The sequence below is a fragment of the Castor canadensis genome, chromosome 7, assembly GCF_047511655.1.
Source record: "Castor canadensis chromosome 7, mCasCan1.hap1v2, whole genome shotgun sequence".
Lineage (NCBI taxonomy): Eukaryota > Metazoa > Chordata > Mammalia > Rodentia > Castoridae > Castor > Castor canadensis.
In genome coordinates, this window is record NC_133392.1 from 3,103,789 (window position 1) to 3,119,293 (window position 15,505).

Here is a 15,505-nt window from a genome sequence, read left to right on the forward strand (position 1 = left end):
CACTTAGAGCAGAAGGCATGCCACAGAGGCAGGCGCCATCATTATCATCCCACTTTCAAACACTGAAAAGAGGAAGGTGATCTAGCCATTAGAGAATCTTGGCCAGGTGCTAGAAATTGAGAGCAAATCAGAATGATAGTCACCTTCCTCCTGGGAGCCACTTCCTCTGAAGGTGGTGTGCAAGACGAGTCAGCAATGCACAGAGAAATACTTCTGATTTAATAAGGTATTTTTATTGTCTTCAACTTTTTTTTTTGACATATGTTCTTGCTATGTAGCCCAAGTTGGTCTAGAACTCCCAATCCTCCTTCCTCAGTAGAGTGCTAGGATTACAGCTGTGTGTCACTGTGCTTGGCTCATCTTAACCATTTTTAAGCACATTCACAACATTGAGCAATCTAACCACTGTTCATCTCCAGAGCTACTCATCTCTCTAAACCCAAACCCTCCACACCAAACACTAACTCCCAGCATCCCTCTCCCAGCTCTTGCTACTCATTCTACTGTCTGTCTTCATGAACTTGACTGTTCTAGGCAACTTAAAGTGGAACCTGAGTATCTGACTTTTTGTGCCTGGCTTATTTCACTTAGTATAAATGTCTTCAAGTCCACCCACACTGTAGCATGTGTTGGCATTTCCTTCCCTTTAAGGCAGAATAATTGAGTGTGTGGGTAGACCACATTTTGTGTGCTCATTCACCCACTGGTGGATGCGTGGGTTGCTTCCACATTTTGGATACTGTGGAAACTGCTGTTATGAACACGGGTGTCCCTGCTTTTCATGACTCTCTGTATACCCGGAAGGAGAACTGCTGACTCATATGGTAATTTATTTTTAACTTTTTGAGGAAACATACTGTTTTCAGGAGTGACTGCAGCATTTCCCATCCCCACCAACAGTGCACATCTCCGATTTCCTATCTCCATGCGGTGTAGCCCATGCTGGCTTCAAATGTGCCATCCTCCCGCATGTTGGGCTGACAGGCACACACCGCCACACCAGCTTTCTTTTTCTTTGGATAGTAGCCATCCTAATGGATGTTAAGTGGTGTGTCAAAATGGTTTCGGTTTGCATTGTTCCTGATAACACGAAGTCAGCGATCTCAGGCTTTTTGGCCATTTGTGTATATTTTTGAGAAGCATCAAGACCTTGGTCCATTTTTATATTTATTGCAGTACTGGGGTTTGAACTCAGGGCCTCACACTTGCTAGGTAGGTGCTCTACCAGATGAGCCACTCCACCAGTCCTTTTTTGTGTTGGGTATTTTCAAGATAGGGTCTTGCGAACTATTTTTTAGGGGCTGGCTTCCAAACACAATACTCCTGATCTCTGCCTCCTGAGTAGTTAGGTTTACAGGTATGATCCACCTTACTCCATTTTTAGAGCCTTTTCTTGGGGGGAGGGGGAAGTACTGGGTTTTGAACTCAGATCAGGGCCTTGTATTTGCTAGGTAGGCACTCTACCACTTGAGCCACTCCCCTTTGTCCATTTTTAATCTTAATGTTACTTTGAAGGCATTCTTTATAAGTTCTAGATATTAATCCTTATCAGATACATGGTTTGAAAATATTTTCTTTATTTCATGGGTTGCCTTTTCACTCTATTATCATTCAATACACAAATGTTTTAAATTTTGATATGGTCCAACTCATCTATTTTTCCTTACTTTTTTCTGGTGTCATATGCAAGAATTCATTGTCAGCTGGCTCACCCCAGTAATCCTAGCTATTCAGGAGGCAGAAATCAGGAGAATTGAGGTTTGAAGCCAGACTCAGGCAAATAGTTCAGGAGACCCTACCTTGAAAATACCCAAAGTAAAACAGGGCTGGGAGAGTGGCTTCAGTGGTAGAGTACCTAACTAGCAAGCTTGAGGCCTTGAGTTCAAACCCAAATACCACCAAAAAAGAAAAAAAATTTCCTGTTTTCTTCTAATTAATGTATTTATGTGAACATATTTTCAAAAAAAATGTCTTTTTTTTTTCGGCTCCCCATTCACAATACAGTCTAGGCACAGAACCTGAGCTGAGGTGTATATGGGGTAGGTTTACTTTGCCTCCTCTTTGAATACAGCCAGTGTAAGAACTCAGCCTGTGGTAAGCACTAAGAGGCCAAACATATTTAAATGAGCACTTTAAAACATTTTATGGATGTTATATATTATTTTTAACATTAAAAAAGTTTTTTGGCTGTGCACATTTGTAATCACAGCAACTTGAGAGGTGGAGACCAGAGGATCAAAGTTCAAGGCCAGCCTAAGCAAAAATTCAGTGAGACCCTGTCTCAAAAACAGGCTGGGGGCTGGTGGAGTGGCTCAAGCAGTAAGAATGCCTGCCTAGCAAGCATGAAACCCTGAGTTCAAAGGCAGTGCCACCAAAAAAAAAATAAATAAATAAATAACCCAACAGGCTGGGTTTGGTGGTATATGCCTGTAATCCCAGGTACTCAGGTGGCAGAGACAGGAGGATCCTTGCCAGGCTGGGCAAAAACTCAAGACCCTATCTGAAAACACACTAAAAAAGCAAAGGGATTGGGAGTGCTGGAGCACTTGCCTAGCAAGCATGAAGCTCTGAATTTAAACCCCAGTATTGAAAAACAAAATTAAGATATTGAGAATTTAAATAAATATGCTAGGTTAATTGGAAGGTTCCACACCAGCAGATACCTAACTTGTCTGCTTGTAAGATCTGACTTTCTGAGAGATCAGTGGAGATAGAAAGCCAAATTGCATCAAGCCTGCAAGTTTTCATTTACATTCCCATAAGGAAAGTAATCTTGAAGCCATATGTTATTTGTTCACTGTTGCTGTTTTTCTCCATTTTTTTCTTCCTGTCTCATTAGTTCAACTTTCTGTTTTGTACACTGGATACTGCTGGTTCATGACTTGCTAATAAAAACCAATTAGGCCTGGTGTGATGGTGCACCCTTGTGATCCTGGCTAGTTGGGAGGTAGAGCTAAAAGGCTGATGGTCCAAAGCCAGTGTGGCAAAAACAAGAGCTGGTGTCTAAAACATCACTAAAGCAAAAGATGTTAGAGGCATGGCTCAAGTGGTAGGGCACCTGCCTAGTATGCATAAGGCCCTGAGTTCAAACCCCAGTAATTAAAAAAAAATGTCAATCAGATCACTGGAACTCCATTTGGAAAACACTGTTGATACTTCTGTAAAACAGTCCTGCTGGTAGCTCATGCCTGAAATCCTAGCTACTCAGGAGGCAGAGATTAGGAGGATCACCATTCAAAGCCAACCCCAGGCACATAAATCCATCATGAAAAAGAGCTGGTAGAGTGGCTCAGTGGTAGAGCACCTGCTTAGCAAGTGTGAGGCCCTGAGTTCAAACCCCAGTGCCACCAAAATAAATACATAAAAAGATTAAGTAGCCTTAAGTGCAAAGGCTGGTGATATTGAAACTGGATAACAAAGCAAGTCATCTAATCAAAATAGCAAGTAGAGAAGTTTCTAAAGAAGAGGGGGTCGTCAGGCCCACAGCTTTCAACTCTGAAATGCACAGTTCTGAAAATCCTTAGGTTCCTCTTCCCCGGCCTCCCCCCCCCCCCCCGAGTTTGGAGCCAAATCAGGAGAATCTTTGTGAACATTCCCCCACTTGTGCTACAGAAATAATGCTTGATTATAGGGTGTTTCCCTTGACCCCAATGCAAGTGCTTCATAAAGTAAAGTGTATACACTGCCTTTCTCATTATTTTCGGTGCTGGGGATGAAAACCAGGGCCTCATTCATGTTAGGCAAGTGCTCTACCACTGGGCTGCACCCTCAGTACTATACACAGCCCTTTTAAAAATTTCAGAAATTTGCAAATTCCAAAACCAAATTTAGTCCCGAGTTTCTAATATAGGATTGTGACCGATGGTGCCTTATGGAGAGCGTAGCTCGTGTCAGGCATTGTTCTCACTACTTTATAAATACCTCACAGTTCCCCATTATCTCACAAGTGAGGAAACTGAGGTAGGCGAGCCTCTTTTTCGCTTATGATCATTTAGCAAGTAGCCTGAGTTCCCACTTCATGCATTTCACCCTGATGGTTAAGAACAGAGCTTTGTGACAGAGGCTGCTTTCAACTGCAGCGGAATGGTAAGCCACACCGAGTCACTACAGGCAAGTCTGAAGTTGTTAGCCAAATGCTGGGTGACTCAGAAGCACAAGTTGTGCCGGCCTTGGGTGCCTTCCCACTTTCCACTAGGTTCCCACCAGCAGCCCTCAAGGTGATGTCAGGGCTGCAGCAGTTCCAGGAAGTTTACCCTGGGCAACAGCAGGAAAAGGCGGCATCCCACTCACCCATCTCCATCTTTACCAGGAAAGTCTTTCCCAGAACTGTGCTCCAAGTGACCACCTGTACTTCTCACTGGCCCCAAACAGGGCACGTGCTCGTCACTAGCCAATTACTGGCAAAGGACTGGCCGTTTTATCAGGATGCAGAAAGCCAGGCTATCTTCGGTGGGATAGAGGGGGATACTGGAGCAGAAGGGACCAGGACAAGATGATTCAGTGACCTCGGTCCCCGAGGTGCCACGGCCTTTCGCACAAACGTGGGCCCGCTGTTTAGAGGACGGGGGGCCAGCGTCCTGGCGCCGAGGCCCTCGATTACCCGCGCCCCTGCTTCTTTGGGCTTCGGCTTCTCCCTCTGCACGGCCCGAGGGCCCCGGCAGCCCAGACCTTGAGACGTTCCCTGGCACCTCCAGTCTGTAGAGGAGCCATCAAAATCATCAAAAGCTGCACACTCGCTACGGAAGACCCGGTTCCGACCGCGCCTTCCCAAGCAGCTGCCACTGCCCGGAAGTAGACAGGCTTCCAAGGCTCCCAAGACCACAACTCCCAGAGAGCCCCGCAGCCTCGCCCACGCCGATTGGCCTGCTGCGCTATCTATCAGCGGCTCAGCAGCCAATCACAAGAGAGGAAGGTAAGCGTTCCTCTTGCGGAGCCAAAGGTTGTAGTGGAAGCGTGCGAATTCTAAACAAGTGGGCCCTCGGGGCTCACCGCTGACCCTGTGAACCGAGAAGCGACAGGCCGGCTTCTCTTTACGAAACAGCGACTTGCAGCAGAGTCACAAGCTCCTAAAAACGCTGGTGCCCCCAGAAGAATCTTGTCTCCGGTACCCCTAACTGAACCCCCTTGCCTTGCAGGGGTCACGCGCTCCTCATGGGCCATCCCCTCCCGCCTCCTTATTGGCTCCCCGTAGACACGTGAGCAATGGGCGTGGCGAGCCAGGAGGCCGGGCTTCCGTCTGGGCACTGGAGGCCGCGCGACGCCTGAGGCCGCATGGACAGCTTGGCGCTGGGCCGATGGCGACGGCGTAGGCCGGAGGAGTTGCCGGTTCCCGGGGATGCGGTGAGCCCTGGGGTCTGGGGCGTTTGTTCGGGGAAAGGCGACGCCCCTGGGCGGGCCCTAACCGAGCTCAGGGTCTCGGGGAGCCTGTGAAGCGGCCTGGTCCCGGGGTCGAATGACACCTGCTGGGGCGGAGCGTGCGGGCTGGGGCCGCTGCCCCGCCCCGCCCCTGGCCGCGCCTGCGCAGAGACGGGTGTCGCGGGCCTCGCTGGCCGGCTTGCGCGCGTGCTCTCTAGCAGTAAACTCGGGGACTTCTGAAAGATGTGCGGGCCGCCTCGCGAGACCTCGGGTCCTCAGTGTCCGGGTCAGGTTCTGCTGCCCGCACTGCCGTCGTGGTTCCCGGGTGCAGCCATGAAGCATGCGGGTGCTGCTTGGGTGTAGGGCTCCAGCAGAAGATGGGGGGTAAGAGGAGAGGAATAGTGAGGCAATGGTAGGTAAGGCCTCTGTGGGGGACTTGAGGGATGCGTGGGCTTCGCCGGCCTGGGCTGAGGGAAAGCCGTAGAGGAGGAAAGGTCAGCACGGTAGGACGCTGAGAGTCCTGGAGGCTTGGAGCAGAACGGCCGTCCTTTAGAATGGCTGTACCGGCGCATTGGCCAGTTCTTACTCACTCCTGCTTTTGTCATGGTTCTTTGGGGAGAGCAGCAATGAGCAGCTGCACGCCCAGCGTTTTTTTCTTTCTTTCTTTCTTTCTTCTTTCTAGCTGCATTTAGAGCCACAGGCTTTCTAACTGCGGAATCCGTCTTCCCACTTAGTGCAGGCAGCGCACTTTTCAGATGTGCTTACAATATAAAAGAATAACTGGGGGGGGCCTAAGGTGTAGGTCAGTAGTATGCACAAAGGCCCTGGTTCAACCCCCAGCGCTCCCTACCCCCAAAAGTGACAAGTTTTCTACCCAGCACCATGTGTTTCTTCAACATCCAGTGCCTGACCAAGAAGCAGCCAGTGCCACTTACGTTCCTGTTCCAGCAAACACCCAAGCCCCAGGTACCAGTTATTTTACTACTGGATAACAGGTTAGCTTCTGTTACAGAGACTTCAGACCTCATTTGCTCAGACAGTTTGGGAATTTGATTCTCCTGCACCGCACAGGGGAGCTAGTCCTGTGTGGTAGAATCCAAGGTAACTAAATTAGGTGTAGCTCAGGTGGCACCCAGACTAAAGCCCTCCAGGTACCTAGATTCCTTCCCTCACACCATCCCCGGGTGTTCTCATCTGCATTGTCAAAGCACAGTACTTGCGTTCCAAACAGTAGGAAAGCAATAGCAGAGGACATGGTCATACTGATATCTCAGGAGCTTCCTGCCCTGTGGGAATGAAAGGTGGTGATCAGAGTGAAAGGCTGGGAGGCAAGGGTGGAGGCGTGCACCAGTGATTGGAAAGCATGTCCACTTGCTCTAGACTTCAGAGGGGGGAGCTGACAAGTCTTCTGGTGGAGTGAGTCACCTGGCAGGATAATGTGAAAGGTGAAGTCCAGCTGGGTGCTGTGGTACATGCCTAGCTACCCAGGAGGATCGTGGTTGGAAGCCAGCTCAGGCAAATAGTTCACAAAACCCTATCTTGAAAAAAATCCAACACAGAACAGGGCTGGTGGAGTGGCTCAAGGTGTAGGTCCTGAGTTCAAATTCTAATACTGCAAAGAAAAAGAAAAAAAAAACCAAAAAACAGGTGGAGTCCAAGATGATATCCCGCACCACCTGGCTGTAACTTGAGCACCTGGGAGGACAGTGCCCTGGATGTGGAGAAAGGATTGATGAGGAACTGGAAGAAAATGCAGTTCTTGTTAGGCCCTGCTGGGTTTTCTAAGACTTTGGAGCTTTTTATGGAGGTGTGGCAAATACTGCTAGTCATTGAGTGGTTATCACATGGATTATCTGGATTTTGCAACAAACTTTCATCATTCCCATATTACAAACAAGGAAACTGAGATGCAGAGAAGGTCATCAATTGGCCTAAGGATATGCAGCTAGGAAGTGATAGAGCCAGGACATCAGCATCAGCCATCTGTCTGCAGAGCCTCCTCTTTTAAGTTGGGCTATTCAGCTTCCCATGTGTGGCCTTGGCACTAAAACCTGAGGCCCATGGTGACTAAATTGGCTATCATAAAATGATGAGAAGTATGATTCCAAGGGCTGTCAGCGATGGAAAACCACAGGTCATTATTGATCAGAGAGAACAGGGAAGGCTTAATGGAAGAAACCTCAAATGATCTATCAGATTGGTGTTGCTAAAATTGAGTGAGAAGCTTGAGGTTGCAATACTTCTGACTGTTACTAAAGAATAATGAGTTGGGTATCTTATTGCCATGGTGTGTATGGCCTGTTAATTTGATAAAGTTCTTATTTATATTGTATTGTGTCCTAGTCTTTGATCTAATAATACTGAATGAATTCAATAAAATAGGTTCTTGTACCAGGTTCTCTGTCCTCCCCCTCCTCCATACCTCCAGATTTGTTTACTGAGGAACTGCAACTAGTTGCCTACTTATGTTTACAGCCCAGTCACTGTGTTTACAATTACCAGCAGAATTTAGGAAATGCTGTAGCCAGGACCTGTCCCTAATCACTTGGCAGGTGATTCTTGGGAGAGCCAGTCAGGTACCATCTATGACACAGTGTCCTGGTTCTGCATCACCAAGTTTCCTTTTAGTGAGGTTGGCTAGTGTGGTAACAGGTATAACCCTTACGTATCAGTTGTGTTGATCACTTCCCTTGGGAGACATCTTTTGAGTACCTGCTGTGTCCTAGGCACGGTTGTAAGCACTGGAGATGTGATGAATGGCAAGAGGAGTGATGGCCTTAGTTGGTCACCCTACAACTTCTCAGTAGATTTCTTCCCCAGCTCATATCTGACTTTCACTATCAGCCCCTTCATACCACATACTCACTGTTACAGGGATTTTTGGCTGCTCACTCCATGACTAGCCAATGCCCAGTTAAGGCATCGAGGCAAAGAAGGCATCTTTATTAGAGAAAACCTGGCTCAATGAGAAGAAAGGGGATGCCTTCACAGATCTTTTTTTTCTGAGAGATCAGGAGTACACATGGGTTTTGTAGGGAAAAGAGGTGCAGGACAGGAAGGCTTGAGGGCATGTATTTCCTTTTGCTCTGGTCTAAACATTGCAATGGACTTTGACCTCCTGCTGAATAAGGAAGGGCATTCCAAAGGTCATCAGATGTTCTCCAGTTAACATCTAAACTAAGGTGGGGCAAAAGAGGGAAGTTGTAAAGGATTAGGGAGAGACTGCAAACACTCAGAGAACAACTCCCCCAAAGAGCTGCTGTGTTATATCACTGCCTGCCACACACAACACCTGACGGTTCTTGTTCGTTCAGCCTTTCATCTTAGTAAGACTGCCCTTCCAAAGAGCTCAGTGAGGATCAGATTCTTTGGGCCAAGTGACGCCTGAAGTGCTCTGGCTGGAAAATTGGGTTGATAGTTTTCTGTTTTCACTTGGATGACCCAGGATATATATATTTTTTCTACCTTTTGAATTCTAGGGAGAAGTGACCATTTCCTTTTTTATAATTTATTTCTGTTCTTTGTCTTTTAGAAATAGAATATAAGGATGTATTAATTCATTGATCATTATGGTGTTTACTTATTTTTAAGTACATTATTGGGGTACCATTTGTACAGAAGAAGCTGCACTTATTTAAAGTGCACGATTTGGCTTTGGGCCATTATAAATAATGCATTTATGAACATTCCTGTACAGGTGTGTGTGGACATTTAATTTCTCTTGAGTTTACACCTTCCTTTGGAATTTCTGGGTCATCTGGTAACTTTGTTTAACCATTTGTGGAACTGCTAGTAGTTAATGGATGGGGATTCCACTTCTCCACATTTGAAATGTATCCATCCTAAATTGGTGTGAAGTGTTACCTAATTGTGCTTTTGATTTGTGTTTTCTGAGTAAGTAATGGTGAACTCTTGTGCTTTTTGGCCATTTATATATCTTTGGAGAAGTATCTACCAGATCCTTTTCCCCTTTTTAAAATTGGTTATTTGTAGTTACACTATTGAGTTGTACTCATTCTTTGCAAATCTAGATACTGTTGTGAATTTTGAGGAGTCACAGGTTGGTAAAAGAATTTACCATGAGGAAGAGAAAGCAAAGATTTATTAGGACACCATTGAAAGGGGATAGAATGGCGGGCAGCTGTGCATAGGAGCATAGCACCCTGAGACAGGGTTGAGAGTAGGTTTTATACCTCAGGCCAGTTTTGATTGGCTGCCTCCAGTTTGTGGACCTTATGGATTGGTTGTTTCTTCTTGGATGTGGGTTTGAATTTTGCACACACAGGAACATCTCTGCACTACTTGGTGTTTACTTCTGTCCACCTGGGCCCCCCAATGGGCCTATCCACCCCCCATATTTCCATCTGTTCCTGAGTGTTCCTTGTCTACAGGTCTTCTTAACATGAGAGCCTTCTCCACAGATTCAGGTTCGTTATTGGATGTATGATTTACAAAATTTTTCTCCCACTCTGAACCTCTCTGTTTTCTTTAATAATCTTACAGTTTAAACTCCATTTAGATCTGTGTTCCATTTTGTTAACTTTTTAATATGGTGTGAGGTAGGGTTCTGACTGAAGACTGTCTCCCTCCCTCCCTTTAATGCCTTTGTACTCTTGTTGAAAATTCAATTAACTGTAAATGTGAGGGTTCCCCCCCCACCCGAACTTTCATTCTATTCCATTGGTCAATGAACTCTTTCTGAATTTTTTTTTTTAATTTGAGGTGGGGTCTCAGTGTGTAACCCAGGTTGATCTTGAACTTGTAATTCTCCTGCCTTAGCTTCCCAAGAGCTGGGATTACAGAGATGTACCATTATACCTGACTCTCTTTAGTACTGCAGGTCTGAAGTAAGTGTTGGCATCTGTAAATGTGAGTTCTTCAACTTTGTTCTTTTTCTAGATTAGCTATTCTGTTTCTTGAATTTCCATATGTATTTTAGAATCAGCTTGTAAATTTCTACAAAGAAATCAGCTTCTGTGTAGAAATTTTGATAAAGATTATGTTGAATAATTTGGTAAATGTCTCCAGGCTGAGAAGCAGACTTTGGTCTTGCTGAAGAAAGAATTGGGGCAGATGTATAGAGTATTTTAACAGGGTGAGGTTTATTGAAGCAAAAGTATACTCTCAAGATAGGATGAAAGCCAGCAACCCAAGGAGGCAGCTGAATGTCCTGAGTTCTCATGTAGATTGAGTTTTTCTACGTAACTTTATTAGATGTGATTATAGTATGTCCATAATTGTGGAGGTTTCTGAGAATTGGTAGGGCTTTTCTAAGAATCAGAGGATGGGAATGGTTTTACCTAATAAGATGCTCTCAGAGCCAGAATGGCCATAGGAGGGGAGGGGTGTGCGTCCCAGGACCACTATCATGAGATATAGACGAGGCCTCCAAATGACAGGCACTCCCCTGGGAGACTGCTTGAAGGTGTACCAAGAGGTTGCTCACCATCATACCAGGACGTTTGGCAGAATGTACCTGGATGTGGTACACCTATTCTTTGGCTCCTTTGGTTCAGTGTCCCCTTTCTGCCCCATCTCATATGTAGTGCCATTTTAAAAACACTAAGCCTTCCGCTCTATAAGCGGAGGTCTATGAGGTTTCTTTCCAAGTTTCATTCATTTTCTCTGTTGCTTTTCTATTTACTGTCTTATTTTCATTCTCATTTTTACGTCTTCTATTTACTTTGTGTTCAGTTGCTCCTTTTTTAAGATGGAGGCAGGGGTCATCAGTTTTAGACCTTTCATCTTTTCTAATGCAGGTGGGTAGTGCTATAAATTTCCTAAGGACCATTTTAATATGAATTTTGATATGTTTTGTTTTCATTTTTAAGTTCAAAATTTTTGCAGTTTACATTTGATGTCTTGCTTATTGAGAAATGTGTTATTTAGTTTCCAGATATTTAGGGATTTTGTAGAGATGCTTCTGTTACTGCTTTCCAATTTAATTCCGCTATGGTCTGAGAACATACTATATATGACTTAAATCCTTTTAAGTTTATTGAAGTGACATTTTGTTGTTATTGTTTGGTGGAACTGGGGTTTGAGCTCAGGACCTGGTACTTGCTAGGCGTGCACTCTACCACTTGAGCCACACTCCTAGCCCTGAAGTGACTTCTTTTACGACCTCAACGATGTCCAGTTTGGGAAACATGCACTGTGCTGTTGTTGAATGAAGAATTCTATAAATGTCAGCCAAGTCAGATTGGCTGGTAGTTTGCTTTAAATTGTCTGCATTCTTAATAATTTTCTTTGTGTTTTATCAGTTTTCATGAGAAGGCGTTGTAACGTACGAATGTAATTGTGGATTTGTGAGATTTCTTTGTAGTTCTGTTGTTTTTTATCCCATGTACCCTGAAGCACCATTTTTAGGTATATATGTATTGATGAATTTTATGTCCTCTTGATCATGACTTTTATCATGAAGAAATCACCTGTTTTATCCCTGGTCATTTCTTTACTGTGAAATCTACATGGTCTGATAGTAAATATCAAGTACACCTTTCTTTTGACTCAAATTAACATTGTATAATTTTAAAATCTTTTGATTTTTTTAATCTCTTTTTTTTTTTTTTTGGTGGCACTGGGGTTTGAGCTCAGCCCTCAGGCTTGCTAGGCAGGTGTTCTTACCACTGAGCCACTGTGCCAGCCCTTTTTTGTGATGAATTTTTTCGAGACAGGGTCTCCAAACTATTTGCCCAGGGCTGGCTTCAAACCGTGATCCTCCTGATCTCTGCCTCCCGCTAGCTAGGATTACAGATTTTTAATCTGTTTGTATCTTTTATTTAAATTGGGTTTCTCATAGACTATAACTGAGTTTTTTGGCTTTTTTAATTTATTCAATCTGACCATCTCTGCCTTTTCATTAGGGTGGATAGTCTATTGAGTGTGGCTATTGATATAGTTAAAATCTTGTTATTTGTTTTCTATTTGTTCTATGGTCTTTGTATACTTTTCGTGCTTTTCTCCCTTATTTTGGTTTAATGGGGTACTTTTTCTGATTGCATGCTGTTTCCTTTGTTGGCTTACTAATTGTAGGGTGATTGCACGTTTTGTGATCTAGAGTTACAACTTCATTTACACAGTCACTTCCTATATAAGAATCTTCCATTTTTCCCATTCAATTTCATGCTGCTGTAGTCCTACTTTGTATTTCCACGTACACCATAACTCCATTCTGTACAGTTATGTTTCTTCCATCCCAGTATTAAAAGGCCTGATCTCGCTTAGCTCTGGTGTGTTCATGGCTATAGTTTCTGTTTAAATAGTCAGTCATTTCTTTTAAAGAGATTTCAGTAACAAGAAAAGAACATATTTATACTTATTTACGTAGTTACCATTGACATTGCAATTTTTTGTTGTGTGGGTCTGCATTCATTTTTCCTTGTGGGATTTTCTGTTTTTTTGGTGCTGAGAGTTGGATGCAGGGCCTCGCACATGATAAGCCCTCCCTGTACTTGTAGCCCCTTTAACATTTCTTCTTGATTTTTTTTTTTTTTTGAACTGAGGTTGTTGTAAGAGCCGTCACTGAGCTACATCCCCAGTTCCCTTTAACATTTCTTGTAGGACAGGTCTGCTGGTGATAATTTCTTTCAACTCTTGTATGTTGAAGAAGGTCTTTATTTCACCTTCATTTCTTAAAGATAATTTCACTGTGTACAGAATTCTAAACAGAGTTTTTTCTTTCAGTGATGTAAAGAAATTAGTCCACTGTTTTGCCTTGATTGTTTCCCATATGAAACCCCGCAGCCCCATCTGTGTTTCTCAGTATATAATGCGTCTTCTGTCTGTTGTGACTTTACAGTTGTCTGTCAGTAGCGTTGAGCAATTTGTTTGTCAGCTGCTTTGCTATAGCTTTCTCCGTGATTGTGTGTTTGGAGTGTTGAGATTCTTGGACCTGTGCATTTGTGGTTTTTATCAAATTTGAGACATTTTCAACCATTATATTTTCAGAAAACTTTTCCTGTTGCCCTCATCTCTTCTGAAGCTCCAGTTATATATCTGTTAACCTCCTTGAAGTCATCCCACAATACCTATCTTAAAAAAACAAAACAAAACTCTTTGTTTTCAATTCTTGATGTGGTTTTCAAGTTCATTAACTTACTCTCCTGCAGTGTCTAATTTGCCGTTAAATACATCCAGTGCATCTTTCACCTCAGACATTATAGCAGTTCATTTGGCTCTCATGACATTTGATTTTGGACACACACAGCATGTCTCTGTTTAACATTTTGTACAAATGCGGTTGTAATGTTAGTCTCTGCAAATTTTAATCCCTTGAGTTCTGGGTCGTTTATGATGGATAGCTTTCATTATGAGTTGTTTTTCTGCTTCTTTGCTAGCCTCCTGAGTTAGTTTTCTATGACAAAATAGCTAAAGAAATAGTGTAAAAAAAGGAAAGGCTTATTTTGGCTCACGGTTCAGCCCCTGGTCACTTGGGCCTGTTGCTATGGGCCTGTGGTGAGTACCCTAATGGGGAGAGTGTGGTAGAGCAAAGCTGCTCACCTCACAGTGGCTAGGAAGCAGAGAGGGAGGGAGAAAACAAAATTGCTGAGGACAAGGTGTAGAACTTGATGGTAGGTGAATTAAGCACTAAGCTGTGTTTAAAAAGTGGGCAAAAGGACTGGGGAGTGGCTTATGTAGTACAGAGCCTGCCTAACAAGCTAAAGCCCTGAGTTCAACACCCCCCAGTACTGCCAAAAAAAAGGCAGAAGATTTAAATAGTTTACAAGAAGATCTGAGCCACATGAAGTAACATCCAACACCACTGTCAGGGAAATGCAGGTTAAAACTTCTCAATCATCGTAACCCATGCCTCCCTCAAGTTGTTCAATAATCTGTTGAGCTACTTTATCCTGGACTCTACTCAGTTCAGGTATATTTGGCCCACCTGCCTTCTTGGTAGTGAAAATTGATCGATAGTCAGTCATCTTCGGTTATAACCCTAATACAAATGCTTACCTGACAGCTACGGTTAGCCTCAGTTTTTTTTTTTTTTTCTGGCAGATTTCATTATAAATGATGCAGAAAAGTGAAAGCAAGGCGGGAGTCAGCAGGAAGTAGTTTTCCCTGGTTGGGGGGAACCTCCTTTGTGTGTGCTGTGTTCAGCAGCCACCCTGCAAGGACTGTGTCTTGGCTTCTTTGATGACCAAAAAGTGCCTAGAGCAAGTGAAGCACACAGTAGATATTCTGGAAATACCTTTTGCTTGGTGGATTTGTGAGGGTGCACATGGGTGCAGCTGAAAAGAAACAGACCACGCGAATGTGTGAAATTGCTGATATTTTCAAAATGCCATTTAGGAAAAAACTAATTCAGTTGGATCATAATGAAACACAGTTTTTTGTACAATTAATATGAAGTAATAAAAAACAAAAAGTCATAATTCAGTTGGGAGAAACTTCATGAGTGTGTCAGGTGGTCTTCCCTCCTTATCATGACTGTGTCTCTCATCTTTTTAGATTTCTTTTGTGTTTATCATCATACAGTGTTTTTAGTTGAGTAGAGAGAGACATGGGTAGGATGATTGAAGTTCAAAACCAGCTACATGAATAGCAAGACCCCATCTCATAAAACAAAACAAGTTGGGTGCCAGTGGTGCACACCTGTAGCCCTAAAACTACTTAGGAGGCTGAGATCGGGAAGATTGCGGTTCAAGGCTCTCCTGGGCAAATAGTTCACAAGAGCTCATCTCCCAAATAACAAAGCAGAATGGACTGGAGGTTTGACTCAAGGTAGAGTGCCTGCTTTGCCAGCACAAAACCCTGAGTCCTACCCCACAAAAAATGTTTAAATGTAGAGTTACGGTTTTTAGTGAACTCACAGCTGTGCCATCAGCGCCCAGGTTGTCTCTTCTGGAATTTTCATGTAGATGGACTCATACAGTAAGTGATCTTTTGCAGCTGGCTTCTTTCGCTGAGCATGTTTTTGAGATTTGTCCATGATTAAGTGCATTTCACTATTTTGCTACTTTTTATATGGCTAAATAATTATTGCATTATGTTGATACACCACACCTTGTTTGTCCACTTACCAGTTGATAGATATTAGGGTTGTTTTCTCTTTCTTGGTATCATGCATAGTTCAAAAATTCTGAAAAATCCTATGTGTGTTGTGTGGGCATGTGTTTTCTTATTTCTTATGTATGTATCTAGG

General features: G+C 43.7%; 2 protein-coding genes and 1 non-coding gene across 11 annotated transcripts in view; 1 reads left to right on the forward strand and 2 right to left on the reverse strand.

Annotated features, from left to right (window-relative positions):
- The window catches only part of Glrx3 (glutaredoxin 3), a 49,173-nt gene extending 44,397 nt beyond the window's left edge, over positions 1–4,776 (reverse strand). The window contains exon 1 of the mRNA XM_074078040.1: positions 4,291–4,776. The gene's annotated coding sequence lies outside the window, so the exon portion shown is untranslated. The remainder of the gene's footprint in view (positions 1–4,290) is intronic.
- Positions 1,980–2,111, reverse strand: LOC141425342 (small nucleolar RNA SNORA51). The gene has a single exon (XR_012450402.1). It is a non-coding gene; the product is annotated as a small nucleolar RNA SNORA51 (small nucleolar RNA).
- A 161-nt stretch (positions 4,777–4,937) lies between the features above and the next one.
- C7H10orf143 (chromosome 7 C10orf143 homolog) overlaps positions 4,938–15,505 on the forward strand; it is a 55,340-nt gene continuing 44,772 nt past the window's right edge. For 5 of the 9 annotated variants that reach the window (XR_012449585.1, XR_012449580.1, XR_012449586.1 and 2 more), the window contains exon 1: positions 5,746–6,321. Coding sequence is in view for 1 of the 9 variants with exons in the window: in XM_074078042.1 (XP_073934143.1) it covers positions 5,272–5,340 (69 nt within the window). In the remaining 8 variants the exon portion in view is untranslated. Of the gene's footprint in view, positions 5,341–5,551; positions 6,322–15,505 lie in introns of those variants that run through there. The other 4 variants (XR_012449582.1, XR_012449581.1, XM_074078042.1 and 1 more) reach the window with 4 other exon arrangements.